Raw genomic sequence first — 14,648 nt, 5'->3', positions numbered from 1 at the left:
CCTGCCCCAGAACAGTGCTTCTGAACCGAGCTGGTCTAGGTCTTTGGACTCAGCCAACCGTGCATTGAAGAGACTTGAAAAACAACTGTGCTGAACACGTGCAGGCATTCCCTGCGTAACACAGTAGAATCAAGATGGTATTGCAGTTCCATTGATTAGTTACTGTAAGCCGTCTAGAGATAAATGTAAGCACATAGGAGAATGCGCACGAGTTCCAAGCAGCCCGTGCTGTTTTCGTAGGGGCTTCAGTATCCAGAGAAATTGTGGAACGGACTGCTGCAGGTCCTGAGGTGCAGCTGTTTACCTGCCGTTCTCACTCTGGTTTTCTGAAATCTCTGTGTTTCTAGTTCTGTTCAAAACAGGCAACAACTTTTCTCTTTTCCTGTCATTCGCAGTGACTTACTGGTGGAGAAAACTCTACTCACCGTCCCAATCCTGGATGTCCTCTCCAGCCTCCGACTTGGCCCAGAACTCCTGTGTAAGGTGAGAAAGACTGCTCTCTAGACACAGAGCCAGCTTCCCACCTCCCCGGACCAGCCTCAGGCAGTTGTTGCCGAGGGAGAAATCATGAGTGATTTCATTTTGAAATTATGTGGAAGGACATACGATCTTTTTTTCTTTTTAGTGAGGTTTGCATGCTCTCCTTTGAAGGATTAGTTGGTCTCTTGCAAAGCAATAAGTTTTAGTGTACTTCTTCTGTTTTGCTTGAATATTTATCTGTTCTCCACAAGAGGAACAATTTTTATGCCTTCTGTAGTCAGTTGAGAATTAAGGCTGCAAAATGTAATACTACTTCTCATTGTCTATTTGTGAAGAAGCTTTGATGTTAACCATTGAAAGTTTGTAATTTGGGACAAAATAAAAGGTGGTATTTTTCTTCATAAATTAGAGGTGGGAAAATTGAATGAGAGAAATTATTTTTCTGATTTTACCTAACAATTCAGTATTACACTGAGGTGCGACCATGAGAATATTGTGCTTTTTGTTTGTAGGTCCGCCAGATGGTGATGAGTAAGCTCTCGTCTGTTAGATTAGATGATTTGCCTGTGATAATCAAGTTCATTCTTCATTCCATAACAGCTGCAAATGCCCTTGAGGTATGCTGCTATTTCCTGTTAAAGCTGGATATAGATCCCTCAGAATAACTTATTTAAATTAATAGATAATACTGACTCATCCAGATGGTAGTCATAATCGTTATTCTATTACAAATCCTTATGGGTTACATTTCCTATTTCCGTGTGCTACCTGAAGAGAGTCTGGAGTTTGGGATGTGACGTCCTGTAGTTGTGCTAGCTGTCCTCATCTCTCTGAACATGCCTTGTCCAGCGTTTGAAGCTGGTTCTTCCTCAGTCTTTCACGAGGTTGTTAGGTTTCTTTCTTTCTTTCTTTCTTTCTTTCTTTCTTTCTTTCTTTCTTTCTTTCTTTCTTTCTTGATTTATTTATTCATTCATTCATTCATTCATTCATTCAAAAGCAAGGCAGGGAGAGAGAGATCTTCCATCCACTGGTTCACTCCCCCAAAAGACTGCAATGGCTGGAGCTGTGCCAGTCCAAAGCCAGGAGCCAGGAGCTTCTCCCAGGGCTCCTATCTCGGCGCAGTGACCATCTTTTGCTGCTTTCTCAGTATATTAGCAGGGAGCTAGATTGGGAATGGAGGAGCCAGAACACGAACTGGCGCCCATATGGGATTCTAGTGTCGCAAGCGGCAGCTTTAACTGCTAATACCACAAAGCCAGCCCCAAGGTTGTTAGGTTTCTGTTGAGATCATGGACCGTGCTATCCGCTATGAGTAGAACACGTAACTAACACTTCACATCCGCAGGTCATTTCTGAGCTTCGGGACAAGCTGGACGTGCAGCATTGCATTTTGCCCTCGTTGTTTCTGGCTCCCCAGATCAAGCTGAATAGTAAAGGGCCAGGAAGGTATGGTGCCACCATTTTTCTCGCATGGACTATGAAAGTTTCATGACATTTTTCCTGAAGTCAGGACAGTTAGAGCTTAATACTGAAGACTGTAAATGCTGCTAGTGACAATACATTCACATACAGTATGGTACGCTTTTTCAGATCCTGTATGTTGGTGACTTTGTGTGTGTATTTTCTGAGATGTTCAGCCCAATCCCAGATAGACTATAGTACAAGTTTATTAGCCTTTTTACACTTGAGGTTGTGACTTCTCCAGGGCACATGGTTAGTAAGAAGGACCTCAAATCTTTTAAGTTCTTTTCTGGTAAATTCAAGAGTGATTTTCCCCTGTCTGCCATTTGTAGTTTCCTGAGTCAAGAAAGCAGTGGTCAGAATTGTGTCGTGCTCCTCTTTGATGTAATAAAGTCAGCTGTGAGATACGAGAAGACCATTTCAGAAGCCTGGATTAAGGTGTGTGAGCTTTGGACTGAGAGCATCATGGAGGAAATGGGTGGCAACCAGTGACAAATGGGCATCATGGAGGAAATGGGTGGCAACCAGTGACAAATGGGTTGGGCAGGTGGGTTGAAGTAAAAGCCTAAAAGTCATTTGCAGATCATGATCATTGATAATTGCCATGTGGGCATGTTGGCTCTCAGATGAGAACAGTGAATGCTGAATAAGGTGAAATATGTGCCACTGATGCGTTGTAAATTTGTGTGACTTTTGCTTTTCAGGCAATTGATAACATTGCTTCGGTGTCTGCACACAAGGTAACGTTTGGTACCATGAATTGTACTGACTTAAATGTAGTGACATTCCCTAGCCTGCTCCTCTTCTCCCTCCTCAAGTCATCCTGTTGTGCCTTCTGTAACAGTTCTAATAAGTATTAGTAGGGAGTGGGTGCTTGACTCTGTGTAAGATGCCTGTATCCTATACTGAAGCCTAGGTTTGAGTACCAATTCCAGCTTCTTGCTGATAGGCACCCTGAGAGGTGGCAGGTGATGGCTTAGGGCGTTGGGTCCCTACCACCTTTGTGGAAGACCCTGATTGAGTTCCACACAGCTGGATTCTGTCTGGCCCAGCCCCAGGCAGAGGATGAAAACTCTCTCTGTCTCTGTCTCTCTCTCTCTCTCTCTCCTGTCTTTGGAATTAAAATGAAAATAGGGGCCAGCATTGTGGCTCAGTGGGTTAAACTTGCAGTGCTGACATCCCATATGGGCACCAAGTGAAATGCTTGCTAATGTACTTGGGAAAACAGCAAAAAATGGCCCAAATCCTTGGGCCCTGCCACCCAAGTGGGAGATGTGGATGAAGTTCCATCCTCCTGCCTTCAGTCATTTAAAAAACTGAAAATAATTGTTTTTTAAGATTTAGTTATTTGAAAGGCAGAAATACAGAGAAGGAGAGGGAGAAAGAGATATCTTCCACCCACTCGTTCACTCCCCAAATGGCTGCAGCCAGGGCTGGGCCAGGCTAAAGCCAGGAGCTTCTTCTGGGTCTCCCACATGGTTGGGGGGTCCCAAGCCCTCAGGCCATCTTCCACTGCTTTTCCAGGCACATTAGCAGGGAGTTGGATCAGAAGTGGAGCAGCCAGGACTTGAACTGGTGCCCATAAAGGATGCCAGTACTGCGGGCAGAGACTTAACATTCTATACCACATTGCTTGTCCTTTTTTTAAAGATTTATTTTATGGGGCTGGCACTGTGGTGTAGCATGTAAAGCCACCTGTGATGCTGGCATCCCATATGAGTGCATTTGTGTCCCGGCTGCTCCACTTTTGATCCAGCTCCCTGCTAATGGCCTGGTAAAGCAGTGGATAATGGACCAAGTACCTAGGACCCTGCCACCCACATGGAAGACTTCAGATGAAGCTCCTGAATTTGGCCTGGCTCAGCTGTGGCCATTGCGATCGGTCATCTGTACAGTAAATGAGAGGATAGAAGATCTCTGTCTCTCTCTCTCTCTTTGAAAATAAATGAATATCATCTGTTACATGTGTTAGTGGGAAAAAATTCAGAGCTGCTGTTTTGTGTTAAATGTACTGATTTAGTAAACTCTTCTCCTGTTGTTATATATTGACAATAGACTTTGGACCTGGCAATGCTTATCATCATCTATAGCACCAACACTCAGACAAAGAAGCACATTGAAAGGGTGCTAAGAAATAAAATCCGATTGGGCTGCTTTCAAGAGGATCTGCTACAGAGTACATTCTATATTCATTACGTGGTAAGTATCCAAAAATTCAGGCATTACCAGTCTGAAAGATACAGAGAGGTCACAGCAAGCTCAGTATATTTCAGAAGATATTAGGGATATTACTTACCATGACTGAGACTTCGTGATGTTAATGATTTTTAATCTAAAACAGGCTTTACTACTCCCATATAAAAATTTTTTATTTCTTTTAAGGACTTATTATTTATTTGAATGAATTACAGAGAGACAGAGAGAGAGGTTTGGATCATCTTCTACTGCTTTCCCAGGCCATAGGAGAGCTGGATTGGAAGTGGAGTGGCCGGTACATGAATTGGCGCCCATATAGAATGCTGGCACTATAGGCGACAGCTTTACCTGCAGTGCCACATAAAATTCCCTTTCATTATTTCAGCCCATTGAGACTTCTGAATCTTACATTTTAATTGTCTAGCTCTGTAGTTTTTAGCTGTGAGAAATGTGCCTTTTGTATTCTCTAAGATTATAGCAACTCTGAGAAAAAGGAGCATTGGAATGCTAGTAAAGACATCAGCGTGACTCTTTGGCCATTGTACATTGAACCTTAGGTGGTGATTCCTCTTGAAATGTAGACAATTGAAATGGAAATTTTGTGGGCTTATTAAAGGAGAGTGCTGTGGGAGGTTCACAGAAAATAGAGTTCAGTGGCTGGCATTGTGCAGCGGGTTGAGCCACTGCCTGTGATGCCCACATCCCAAGTGAGCACTGATGGTCGCTGTTCCACTTCCTGTCCAGCTCCTTGCTGACGCGCCTAGGAATGTTTCAGAAAATGTCTCGTGTGCTTGGGCCCCTACCTCCCACACGGGAGACCTAGTTGGGATTCCAGGTACCTGACTTCGGGCTGGCTCAGTCCCAGTGTTTTTGGAGAGTGAAACAGCAGATAGAGGATCTCTCTCTCTTTCTCTCTCTCTCACTCTCTCACTCTCTAACCCTGCCTTTCAAATGAATAAACGAATCTGAAAGAAAAGGAAGCAATAAAATGGAATTAAAAGATTAAGTTGGGTGTGAAAAACAATTGAAAGCATGCATGTGAGGGGCCTTCAAAAAGTTCATGAAAATTATATCAATTCTTAATTATTTTATGGAAAAACTATGCACAAGTTTCAATTTCTTTGGTACCAACATAATTTTTTTAAATATCTATTTGTTTATTTGAAAGGCAAAGTTAGAGAAAGAGAGTGAGAGAAAGGTATCTTCCAACTGCTGATTCACTCCCTAAATGGCTGAAACAACTAGAGCCAGGTGAAGCCAGGCCGAAGCCAGGAGCCTGGAATTCCACGTAGGTCTCCCATGTGGGTAGCAAGGGTCCACAGATCCGGGCCATCTGCTGCTGCTTTCCCAGGCACCATAGTAGGGAACTGGATCAGAAACAAAGCAGGTGGACTCAGATTTGTTCTTACATAGAGCGTCACAGGCAGCGGTTTAACCCACTGTGCTGCAGTGTTGGCTCTGCTCCCTTCTGTGTGTGTGTTTTTTTTTTTTTTTTTTTTTTGACAGGCAGAGTGGACAGTGAGAGAGAGAGACAGAAAGATCTTCCTTTGGTTCACCCTCCAATGGCCGCCACGGCCGGCGTGCTGCGGCCAGCGCACTGCGCTGATCCGAAGCCAGGTGCCAGGTGCCTCTCCTGGTCTCCCATGCAGGTGCAGGGCCCAAGGACCTGGGCCATCCCCCACTGCACTCCCGGGCCACAGCAGAGAGCTGGCCTGGAAGAGGGGCAACCGGGACAGAATCCGGCACCCCGACCGGGACCAGAACCCGGTGTGCTGGCGTCACAAGGCAGAGGATTAGCCTATTAAGCCACGGCGCCGGCCATCCCTTCTGTTTTTTAAAGATTTATTTTATTTACTTGAAAGACAGAGTTACAGAGAGGGGTAGAGAGAGAGAGATCTTCCATCTGCTGGTTCACTCCCCAGGTAGCCGCAATGGCTGGAGGTGGGCTAATCTGAAGCCAGGAGCCAGGAGCTTCTTCTGGGTCTCCCACGCAGAGACCCAAGCACTTGGGCCATCTTCGACTGCTTTCCCAGGTCATAGCCGAGAGCTGGATTGGAAGAGGAGCAGCAGGACTAGAACTAGCACCCATGTGGGATGCCAGGGCTTTAACCCACTGCGCCACAGCGCTGGACCCTCCCTTCTCTTTATATAGAGTTTACTGAGTAAATCAGTTTACCTAGTATTACACCTTATAGACTGGTCCCAGGGTCAGCAAGGAGGCGGTATGAGTGGGTGAGGACACAGAGGTGTAGAAGGTCTGACTTCTTATTCCACTTCAGGCAGATGGAACAGTTCTATGTAGCTTGTAGCTTAACTTTGAGTGTTAAGGTTAATTCTTATCCATAGATGGAATCCCACTGATAGAGAAAACGCAAAATGATGAAGGGTTATTCTGAGTAAAAGAAAGCTTGAAATTCTTTTACTCAATATGAGATTTTGGGAGAACTCCGACATACCATAAAGGATGTTTTCTTAGGAGATACCAGTGGGTGGTAGCAAACCTTAGGTTTTGTAGTAACTGCGTTGTCCCACAACTCTTCTCCTCCCCTTCCCCTCAAGGTTCTTAAAGATGCTTGTCCATCGATTTTGTCGCTGGCTCAGAGTTTGTTTCACTCTCAAGACCAGAGCGTAATTTCATTTGGCAGTCTTCTATACAAATACGTGTTTAAGTTTTTTGACACTTACTACCAGCAGGTATGTTGAAATTTTTATTTTGGAAAGGAAGAAGAAATTGTAAAGAAGTGTAGTTCCAAGTGAATTGCATATTTTCTGGTGTTTGTTTATTACTGGCTGGAAGGCAGTGAAGAGTAAAGAACTCTGAAGTGGGCTTTTGACAGCTCGATTCTTGTCCCAATCCTTTTTTTTTTTTTTTTTTTAATATTTATTTATTTATTTGAAAGTCCAAGTTACAGAGAGGCAGAGAGAGGGAGAGGTCCTCCATTTGCTGGTCCATTCCTCAAATGGCCACAAGGACCAGGAATCTGAAGCCAAGAGCCAGGAGCTTTCTCTGGGTCTCCCATGTGGGTTCAGGGACCCAAACACTTGGGCCTTCCTCTGCTGCTTTCTCAGGCACATTAGCAGGGAGCTGGATCAGCAGTGGAGCAGCCAGGACTCAAACTGACACCCATATGGGATGCCAGCATTGCAGGTGGTGGCTTAACCCGCTCTACCACAGTGCTGGTCCCTATCATGTGGTTTTCTTAATGCAGGAATAACTGTTAAATTTAGCTGTAAATAATCAACTTTCGATTGATGCTAGATGTGTGTTCTGTAGAAAAAAGTGTAATGGCAAATAATAATTCTTGAGGGACTAACCGTATTCCTGTTTGAATAGACAAAAGTGAAGGCTGTACTTTGGAAAGTTACTCTGAGAGCAGATAAAGAACAAAGTTCTTTATTTTGTACTTTTATGAATACTATTCCTGCTATTAACAGTGTTAAAAAACATTTGAATGGAACTTTTACAAATAAAAATTTGTAAAACATTTTTACATTTAGATTAGATCCACAGATAATTCTGACATGAGCTTGCTGTTGCCATTGAGAAAGCATGACTGTGGAACAGCCATAGAAAGGAAGAGGAGAAGGACATCCAAGACATTGTTGAGCCCTCTTGAGAGGCATTGCTATGACCTCTGTGTGCTTCTGAACATGCTAGTCTGACCTGTACTGCAGAGAAAAACCATACAACCTTTAACTCCCTGAGTGATGATATTTTGAGAAATTTTAATAGATTAAGTTCATCTGTTACTTACAGGGCAGGATGCAGTCCATATGATTAAAAAACAATGAGGCAGTGTATGCCAGAAAGTCACATCAGGAGAGCTTAGGTACTGCTCACTCATAAGTTAAGGTCAGTGGCTCGAGATTAGATGATAGTGTAGTTACATTAGCATAATCCTAATCTCCTGAAGGCAGCGTTAGTGAATGCTGGATAATAGGCAGTGGGCTTGGATGAGTTGTGGTCTTTACACGGTGGGAATGAAAATAGCCTCAGGCACGAACCTCCTTAGATCGGCCATGCCACATTTTTCCTTCATTCTCCCACTGTAGGAAGTGGTTGCTGCCCTGGTGACCCATATCTGCAGCGGCCGTGATGCTGAAGTTGATACTGCGTTGGATAGCCTCCTAGAACTGATAGCCGTAAACCCATCTGCAATGAGGCTGAACGCTGTCTTTGTAAAGGTATTTGTCCTGTGTTGATCATTTGTCTTTCTTGCATTGTATCTGCGAATTATGTGATTCTTGTTAGTTAGTAGTGATTTATTTTGTACTCTTTCAATATTGAGCACTATAATAGGTGGGAAGGGTTGGGTTGGAGGTAAGATAATGGGCAAGGAACATAGACTCATCATTTGTGTGTAAATTTATTCAGCAAATGCTTCTTTTTACCTGTGTGCCAAGTTTTGTTCTGGGTGCTGGGGATATAAACATTGATCCTTGCTTTTGATAACAGACTGTACAACATGTAAGCAAAGTCACTGTAAATACAGAGCCGCGAATACTCTAATAAAGGTGAACAATGTTCGATACAACAGAGCAGGAATAATTAAATTTTGCTTGTGAAGCTGAAGAAGTCCTCAAGGAGATACCGTTAGAGTGATTCTTGCAGGGTGGGGATGGTTGATGAGAGAAATAAGGAAATGTATTCCAGCGGAGAATAGTTGGAACAGAATCAGATTGGTACCCAAGTCTGTGACGTACCTGCGGGATGACAAGTAAACTGGCATGGCTAGGAAAAGGGATGTGTGGTGAGGAGCGGTAGAGGAGAGACCTAGGGTTGGTAAAACAGGGTCAGCTTGTGAAGAGTCTGCTACCACACTAACTAGTTTCAACTTCATTTATTTATTTTTTTAAGATTTATTTAATTATTTGAAAGTCAGAGTTACCTAGAGTTAGAGAGAGCTTCCATCATCTAGTGTATTCTGCAGATGGCCGCCATGGCCAGGCCTGAGCCAGGCCAAAGCCAGGAGCCACAAGTTTCCTCTGGATCTTCTATATAAATGGCAGAGAAATTGGTCCATCTTCCTTCGCTTTTCTCAGGCCATTAGGATGCAGCTGTATTGGAAATGGAGCAGCTGGAAAATGAACTGTTGCCCATATGGAATGCTGGCATCACAAGTGGTTGCTTTACCCACTGCAAGGCCCACAATGCTGGCCCCTCAACTTTAAGTTAAAGAAAGTTGGGCTGGCACCGTGGCTCAATAGGCTAATCCTCTGCCTGCGGCGCCGGCACACCAGGTTCTAGTCCCAGTCGGGGCGCTGGATTCTGTCCTGGTTGCCCCTCTTCCAGGCCAGCTCTCTGCTATGGCCCGGGAATGCGGTGGAGGATGGCCCAAGTGCTTGGGCCCTGCACCTGCATGGGAGACCAGGAGAAGCACCTGGCTCCTGGTTTCGGATCAGTGCGATGTGCCGGCCGCAGCGCGGCCATTGGAGCGTGAACCAACAGCAAAGGAAGACCTTTCTCTCTGTCTCTCTCTCACTGTCCACTCTGCCTGTCCAAAAAAAAAAAAAAAAAAAAAGTTGGAAGTATCACAGTTACATCTGGACCTTGAAAGATAACTCTAGGCTATGTGATGGTGGATTGGAAACCGCAGAAATGGTTCAAGGGAGTGAGAATAAGGGTCAAAATTAGAGTTATGGGCATATAGCGAAAATGATGACTGAAGTCGTAGGTTGGTATGAGAATCAACATAACTGTCCAGAATATAGAGCATTTGAGAATCAGAGAAACTAGATCAAGTTTCCCATCTTAGGCTGCTAGGAGATTTGTTGTGACATTTTCTGAACTCAGGAGAACATTTGCCACAAGTTCATTATGGGACATGCACGTGTGAATGGGTGGGTGGGGAGCTGGAAATTCCAGTTTAGAATCCAACAAGTTTGTTTGGTTGAAGATTTGGTGTGGGTATTCAAACCACTTACATATAAGCACAAGTGAGGCAGAATATCATAGAAGCCTAAGAGCGCACCGAGACTTTGAGGATGTGGAAGCTTAAGTGGCAGAGTGAAGCAGTATGATGTGAACTAAAGATGTTGGCTAGCAAAAGCCCTGGAGAGAGAGCTTCACGGTGAGACGTTTGTCCACAGTGTTGGGACACCTTAGAGGAAGTGGAGAGAGAAGTGGCCATTAGGCTTTGGCCGTTTGGTTACCTCTGGAGACCTCAGAGAACAGGTTATTGACTAGTTAGGTTGGAAGCAAAGCTGGCATACAGCTACTGTTGAGCCTGGAGGAGGAGAGGATGAGAAAAAACAGCTTGAGGGAGAGGCTGGTGGTGTGGAAGATGGGGTTCAGTGAGGAGACTGAGATTATTTGTGGGTTGAAAGATTCAGTGGAGAGGATGAAATGGAAGAGGTTTTTCAGTCAATACTTTAAAGTTTTATAAAGCTCTCTTCTTCCTCAGCCCAGCTTTGGGAGGTAGTAAGGCTATCACTTTTAGGGATGAGAAAGGTGGGGTGAGGCCTGCGGGTCCAAATGTCAGTAGAATGTTAACTCATTCTAGATGGGTAGAGATAGGCGCTGGGAAAGGAATAGGTTGGACCTAACTGCTGGTGGGACATAATTTTCACCAGTAAAAGGGAAGAGTAGACTAAGGAATTTGGAGAGCTTGGAGGAGCCCTGAGATAACAAAGCAAGAAGTGGCTGAAGCCCATGAGTGCCCTCCAGACCACAGTAACCCTGTAGTGGTTCCTAGTCTCTGATGATGAGATAGATTGATATATTTGAGAGGCAAAGTTCCAGATGGAGAGAGGGAGACGCAGAGACGTTCTCTATCCACTGGTTCACTCCTCAAATGGCCACAACAGCTGGAGCTAGGCCAGTCTGATGCCAGGAGCCAGGAGCTTCATCCGGGTCTCCTATGTGGTTGCAGGCCTAAGCATTTGGGCCATCTTCCACTTACTTATTCAGAAGGCAAGGAGACAAAGACAGAGATCTTCTGTGTGCTGGTTCACTGCTCAAAAGCTTGCAATTGCTCTGGCGAGGTCAGGCCCTATCCAGAAGCTTAAAATTTAATCTGAGTCTCCCACATTGGTGGCAAGACCCCAAGTACTTGAGCTATCATCTGCTGCCTACTAGGATCTGTGTTAGCAGGAAGTTGGAATCAAAAGCAGAGCCAGAACTTGAACCTAGGTACCCTAATATGGGATGCAGGATTCTAAGAGGTATCTTAACTTCTGTACCCAGTGCCCATCCCAATAGGATATATTTAAAATGATGCAAGATCTTTCTCAGCTTTATGTCCAGAATATCAAACCTTTGGATTCTCAGCATAGCTTTTACAACTTACACTTTTGGAAAACAGATACTTGGATATCTATGTATTTCTGTTACAGAATTTTACTTTTTAGTTTGAAATTTTTATTTTTAATTTTAATTTTGATAATTTTTTTTATTTGAAAGGCAGAGAGACAGAAGATCTCTGGTTCAATTCCCAAGTGTCTGGTTGGGGCCAAAGGGAGTTAAAAACTCCATGCATGGTGCCGGTGCTGTGGCTTAGTGATTTATAAGGCCCCTGCTGCAGTGCCAGCATCCCCCATGGGTGCTGGTTTGAGTCCTGGCTGCCCCACTGCTGATCCAGCTCTCGGCTCTTGTGGTGGAATGAGAAGGCCATGCCAAGATGGCCACTGGCAACAGGCTGTGATTGGATGGTTTCGGAGAGTCTCATGCTCTACCGACTGAGCTAGCCGGGCAGTTTCCAAAGCCATCCAATCACAGCCTGTTGCCAGGCAGTTTCTGTTGCCAACGGCCATCTTGTCATGGCCTTCTCATTCCACCACATGCTATCGCCTGGGAAAGCAGTGGAAGATGCCTCAAGTGCTTGGGTCTCTGCGTGGGAGACCCAGAAGAAGCTCCTGGCTTCTGGCTTTGGATTAATGCAGCTCTGGCCATTGCAGCCATCTGGAAAGTGAACCAGACTTCTCTCTCCTTCCTCTGCCTCTGCCTTTCAAATAAGCAAATAAATCTTCAAAAAACAAACAAACAAACAAAAAAACCACTCCATTGGTGTTGGCCACCTGAGTGCCAGGACTCAGCTATGAAAGCTGTCCCCTGCTGCCTCCCGGTGTGCATTATTACAAAGAGGCCAGAATTAAGAGTGGAGCCAGGACTTGAAGCCAGGGTCTCTGATAAGTAATGTAGGTTTCCCAGAGATGTCTTAACTGTTACACCAAACAACTACTGCTGAGATGTTAGCTTTTTTATTCACAAGGGAAACAGTGTTAGCGGTTGACTTGATTGTTGCCGTGTGTTTCCTCACAGGGCATTTTAGATTATCTGGATAGTATGTCCCCTGAGCAAATACGGAAGCTCTTCTACCTTCTCAGCACACTGGCCTTTGGCAAGCAGCAGGAAGCCAGTAGCCACATCCAGGTAAGAGGCTGTGTGTTGGGGATCTTCTAAAGCTCTGCTTGAATTTGCAGAAAAAATCACTGCAGCCTGTGAGTGGCCATTCTTGCAGCACTTCTCCTTCTTCTAACCTCACACTCTTAAGTGCCTGCTGTGAGCCAGGCGCTGAGAGGCCGAGTTAACTGACCTGCCCTTGAGAAACTTAGACCATTAGGATGGAGATGGGTTTGTGATCAGCTAACTGGGAAAAAGAAAGCCATTCAGGTTCCATTCTGCATGCTGTGTGGACAAAGCACTCCCTTGTTTCCTAAGGAGCATGAATTTCCCCCGGTTTGCTCTCATTTGTGAGCTCTGTTCACTGAAGAAGTCAGGCACACAGTAAGAGGTAGGCTGGAGTCCAACTCAGAGTGCGCTGGTGTCTTTGATGCCACCTTGTGGCTGTAATCCACACTGGACTGTTTGAACAGCCAGCTCCTTTTCATTGAAGACAACATTGACTAGGTAATGTGCACACAGCGCAAAATTCAAAATGTGTAGAGGGGAATGGGGTGAAAAATAACTTCCTCTCAGTCCTCCTGAGCAACATGCATTGTTCTTACTTGACAACCTTCTGAGAGGTTCTGAGCATTGACAAACGTGGATTTGCCTGCAGTCACTCCCTGCTCCTCTTGTACATCTGATTTAGTGATGGTTTTTGAGCATGGCTTCATATCAGTAGTAGCTACTTATTTTGTTTGTTTTCTAATTGTGATAAAATATATGTAACATAAAGTTTACCATTTTATCCATTTCAGGTTTATAGTTCAGTAACATTAAATACTTTTTTTTTTTTTTAAAGATTGTTTTATTTATTTGAAAGGCAGAGTTATAGAGATGCAGAAGCAGAGAGAGAGGGAGAGTGTGTGTGAGAGAGAGAGAGAGAGAGGGAGTCTTCCATCCACTGTTCACTCCCCAGATGGCCTCAATGGGCAGAGCTGTGCCAATCTGAAACCAGGAGCCTGGAGCCTCTTGGTCTCCCATGTGGGTGCAGGGGCCCAAGTACTTGGGCCATCTTCCACTGCTTTCCCAGGCCATAAAGGAAGTGGAGCAGCCATGACTCGAACTGGCACCCATATAGGATGTCAGCATGGCAGGTGGTGGCTTTACCCATTATTGTCCTGGATAAAAATTTGTATCTATTTAGGAGTAATTTCTCATTTCCCTCCCCACTACTTGATGATCTCTAATCTACTTTCTGTAAATTTGCCTGTTTTACTTACTTCATATAAGTGAGATCATATAGTATTGCTCCTTTTGTGTCCGGGTTTTTTTCACTTAGCATAAAGTTTTCAAGGTTCATCTTCATTATAGGATGTATCGGAACTTTATTCCTTATTATTATATTTATAGATACATATTTATCCCTTGTTATATATTATTCTTTGTGTACTACACAGTTTTTTTTTAAATTTCTTAAGTATTGTATTTTTTAAGATTTATTTAGTTATTTGAAAGAGTTACACAGAGAGGGAAGGAGAGGCAGAGAGAGAGAGAGGTCTTCCATCCGCTGGTTCACTCCCCAATTAGCTGCAACGGCCGAAGCTGTACCGATCTGAAGCCAGGATCATCCTACGTGGGTGCAGGGGCCCAAGGACTTGGGTCATCTTCTACAGCTTTCCCAGGCCATAGCAGAGCTGGATCAGAAGTGGAGCAGCCGGGTCTCAAAGTTGTGCCCTTATGGGATGCTGGCACTGCAGACAGCAGCTTTGTTGGGTACCAAAAAATATGTTGTGCCCAGATCGTTAGATCCCCGCAGAGACCCCCAGGGAGTCGATCACCCCAAACTGCAAAAGCAAGGTTTATTCGGGAGTACAAGCCGTGACAGGGACCCCATCCAACCACGCGGCACAGTGGAGGGAGGAGGGAGGCCCCGGTCTTTGGGAGAGTTTTTAAAGGAAAAGAGTTACATACAGCATGGAAGCTTTGGGTGCAGGGAGTTACAGCGGGGGCTTACAGCTCGGGAGCTTTGGGCACAGGGAGTTACTTTGTTTAGCAATCTCTGCTGTGCTGCCCTTGCTCTACTGAGCTAGCTGTCCCTGGTAAGCTTTGCTATCTCCGGAATGCCTGAATGCCTGCTTTTACAAGGACTCGGGGTCTGCTATGGGAAACGGAGGCTGCTTTTTTT

At 44.7% G+C, this 14,648-nt stretch overlaps 1 protein-coding gene across 9 annotated transcripts in view; it reads left to right on the top strand.

Annotated features, from left to right (window-relative positions):
• Positions 1 to 14,648, top strand: part of FANCD2 (FA complementation group D2) — a 77,147-nt gene that overhangs the window by 18,227 nt on the left and 44,272 nt on the right. For 8 of the 9 annotated variants that reach the window (XR_011379659.1, XM_051831849.2, XM_008249932.4 and 5 more), the window contains 9 exons: positions 396 to 483; positions 993 to 1,097; positions 1,826 to 1,926; positions 2,274 to 2,379; positions 2,646 to 2,681; positions 3,997 to 4,140; positions 6,697 to 6,831; positions 8,191 to 8,322; positions 12,398 to 12,508. Coding sequence is in view for 8 of the 9 variants with exons in the window: in XM_051831849.2 (XP_051687809.2) it covers positions 396 to 483; positions 993 to 1,097; positions 1,826 to 1,926; positions 2,274 to 2,379; positions 2,646 to 2,681; positions 3,997 to 4,140; positions 6,697 to 6,831; positions 8,191 to 8,322; positions 12,398 to 12,508 (958 nt within the window). In the remaining variant the exon portion in view is untranslated. The remainder of the gene's footprint in view (positions 1 to 395; positions 484 to 992; positions 1,098 to 1,825; positions 1,927 to 2,273; positions 2,380 to 2,645; positions 2,682 to 3,996; positions 4,141 to 6,696; positions 6,832 to 8,190; positions 8,323 to 12,397; positions 12,509 to 14,648) is intronic. The other variant, XM_051831850.2, reaches the window with a different exon arrangement.

The sequence above is a fragment of the Oryctolagus cuniculus genome, chromosome 10, assembly GCF_964237555.1.
Source record: "Oryctolagus cuniculus chromosome 10, mOryCun1.1, whole genome shotgun sequence".
Lineage (NCBI taxonomy): Eukaryota > Metazoa > Chordata > Mammalia > Lagomorpha > Leporidae > Oryctolagus > Oryctolagus cuniculus.
This window is presented reverse-complemented; position numbering and strand designations above follow the sequence as displayed.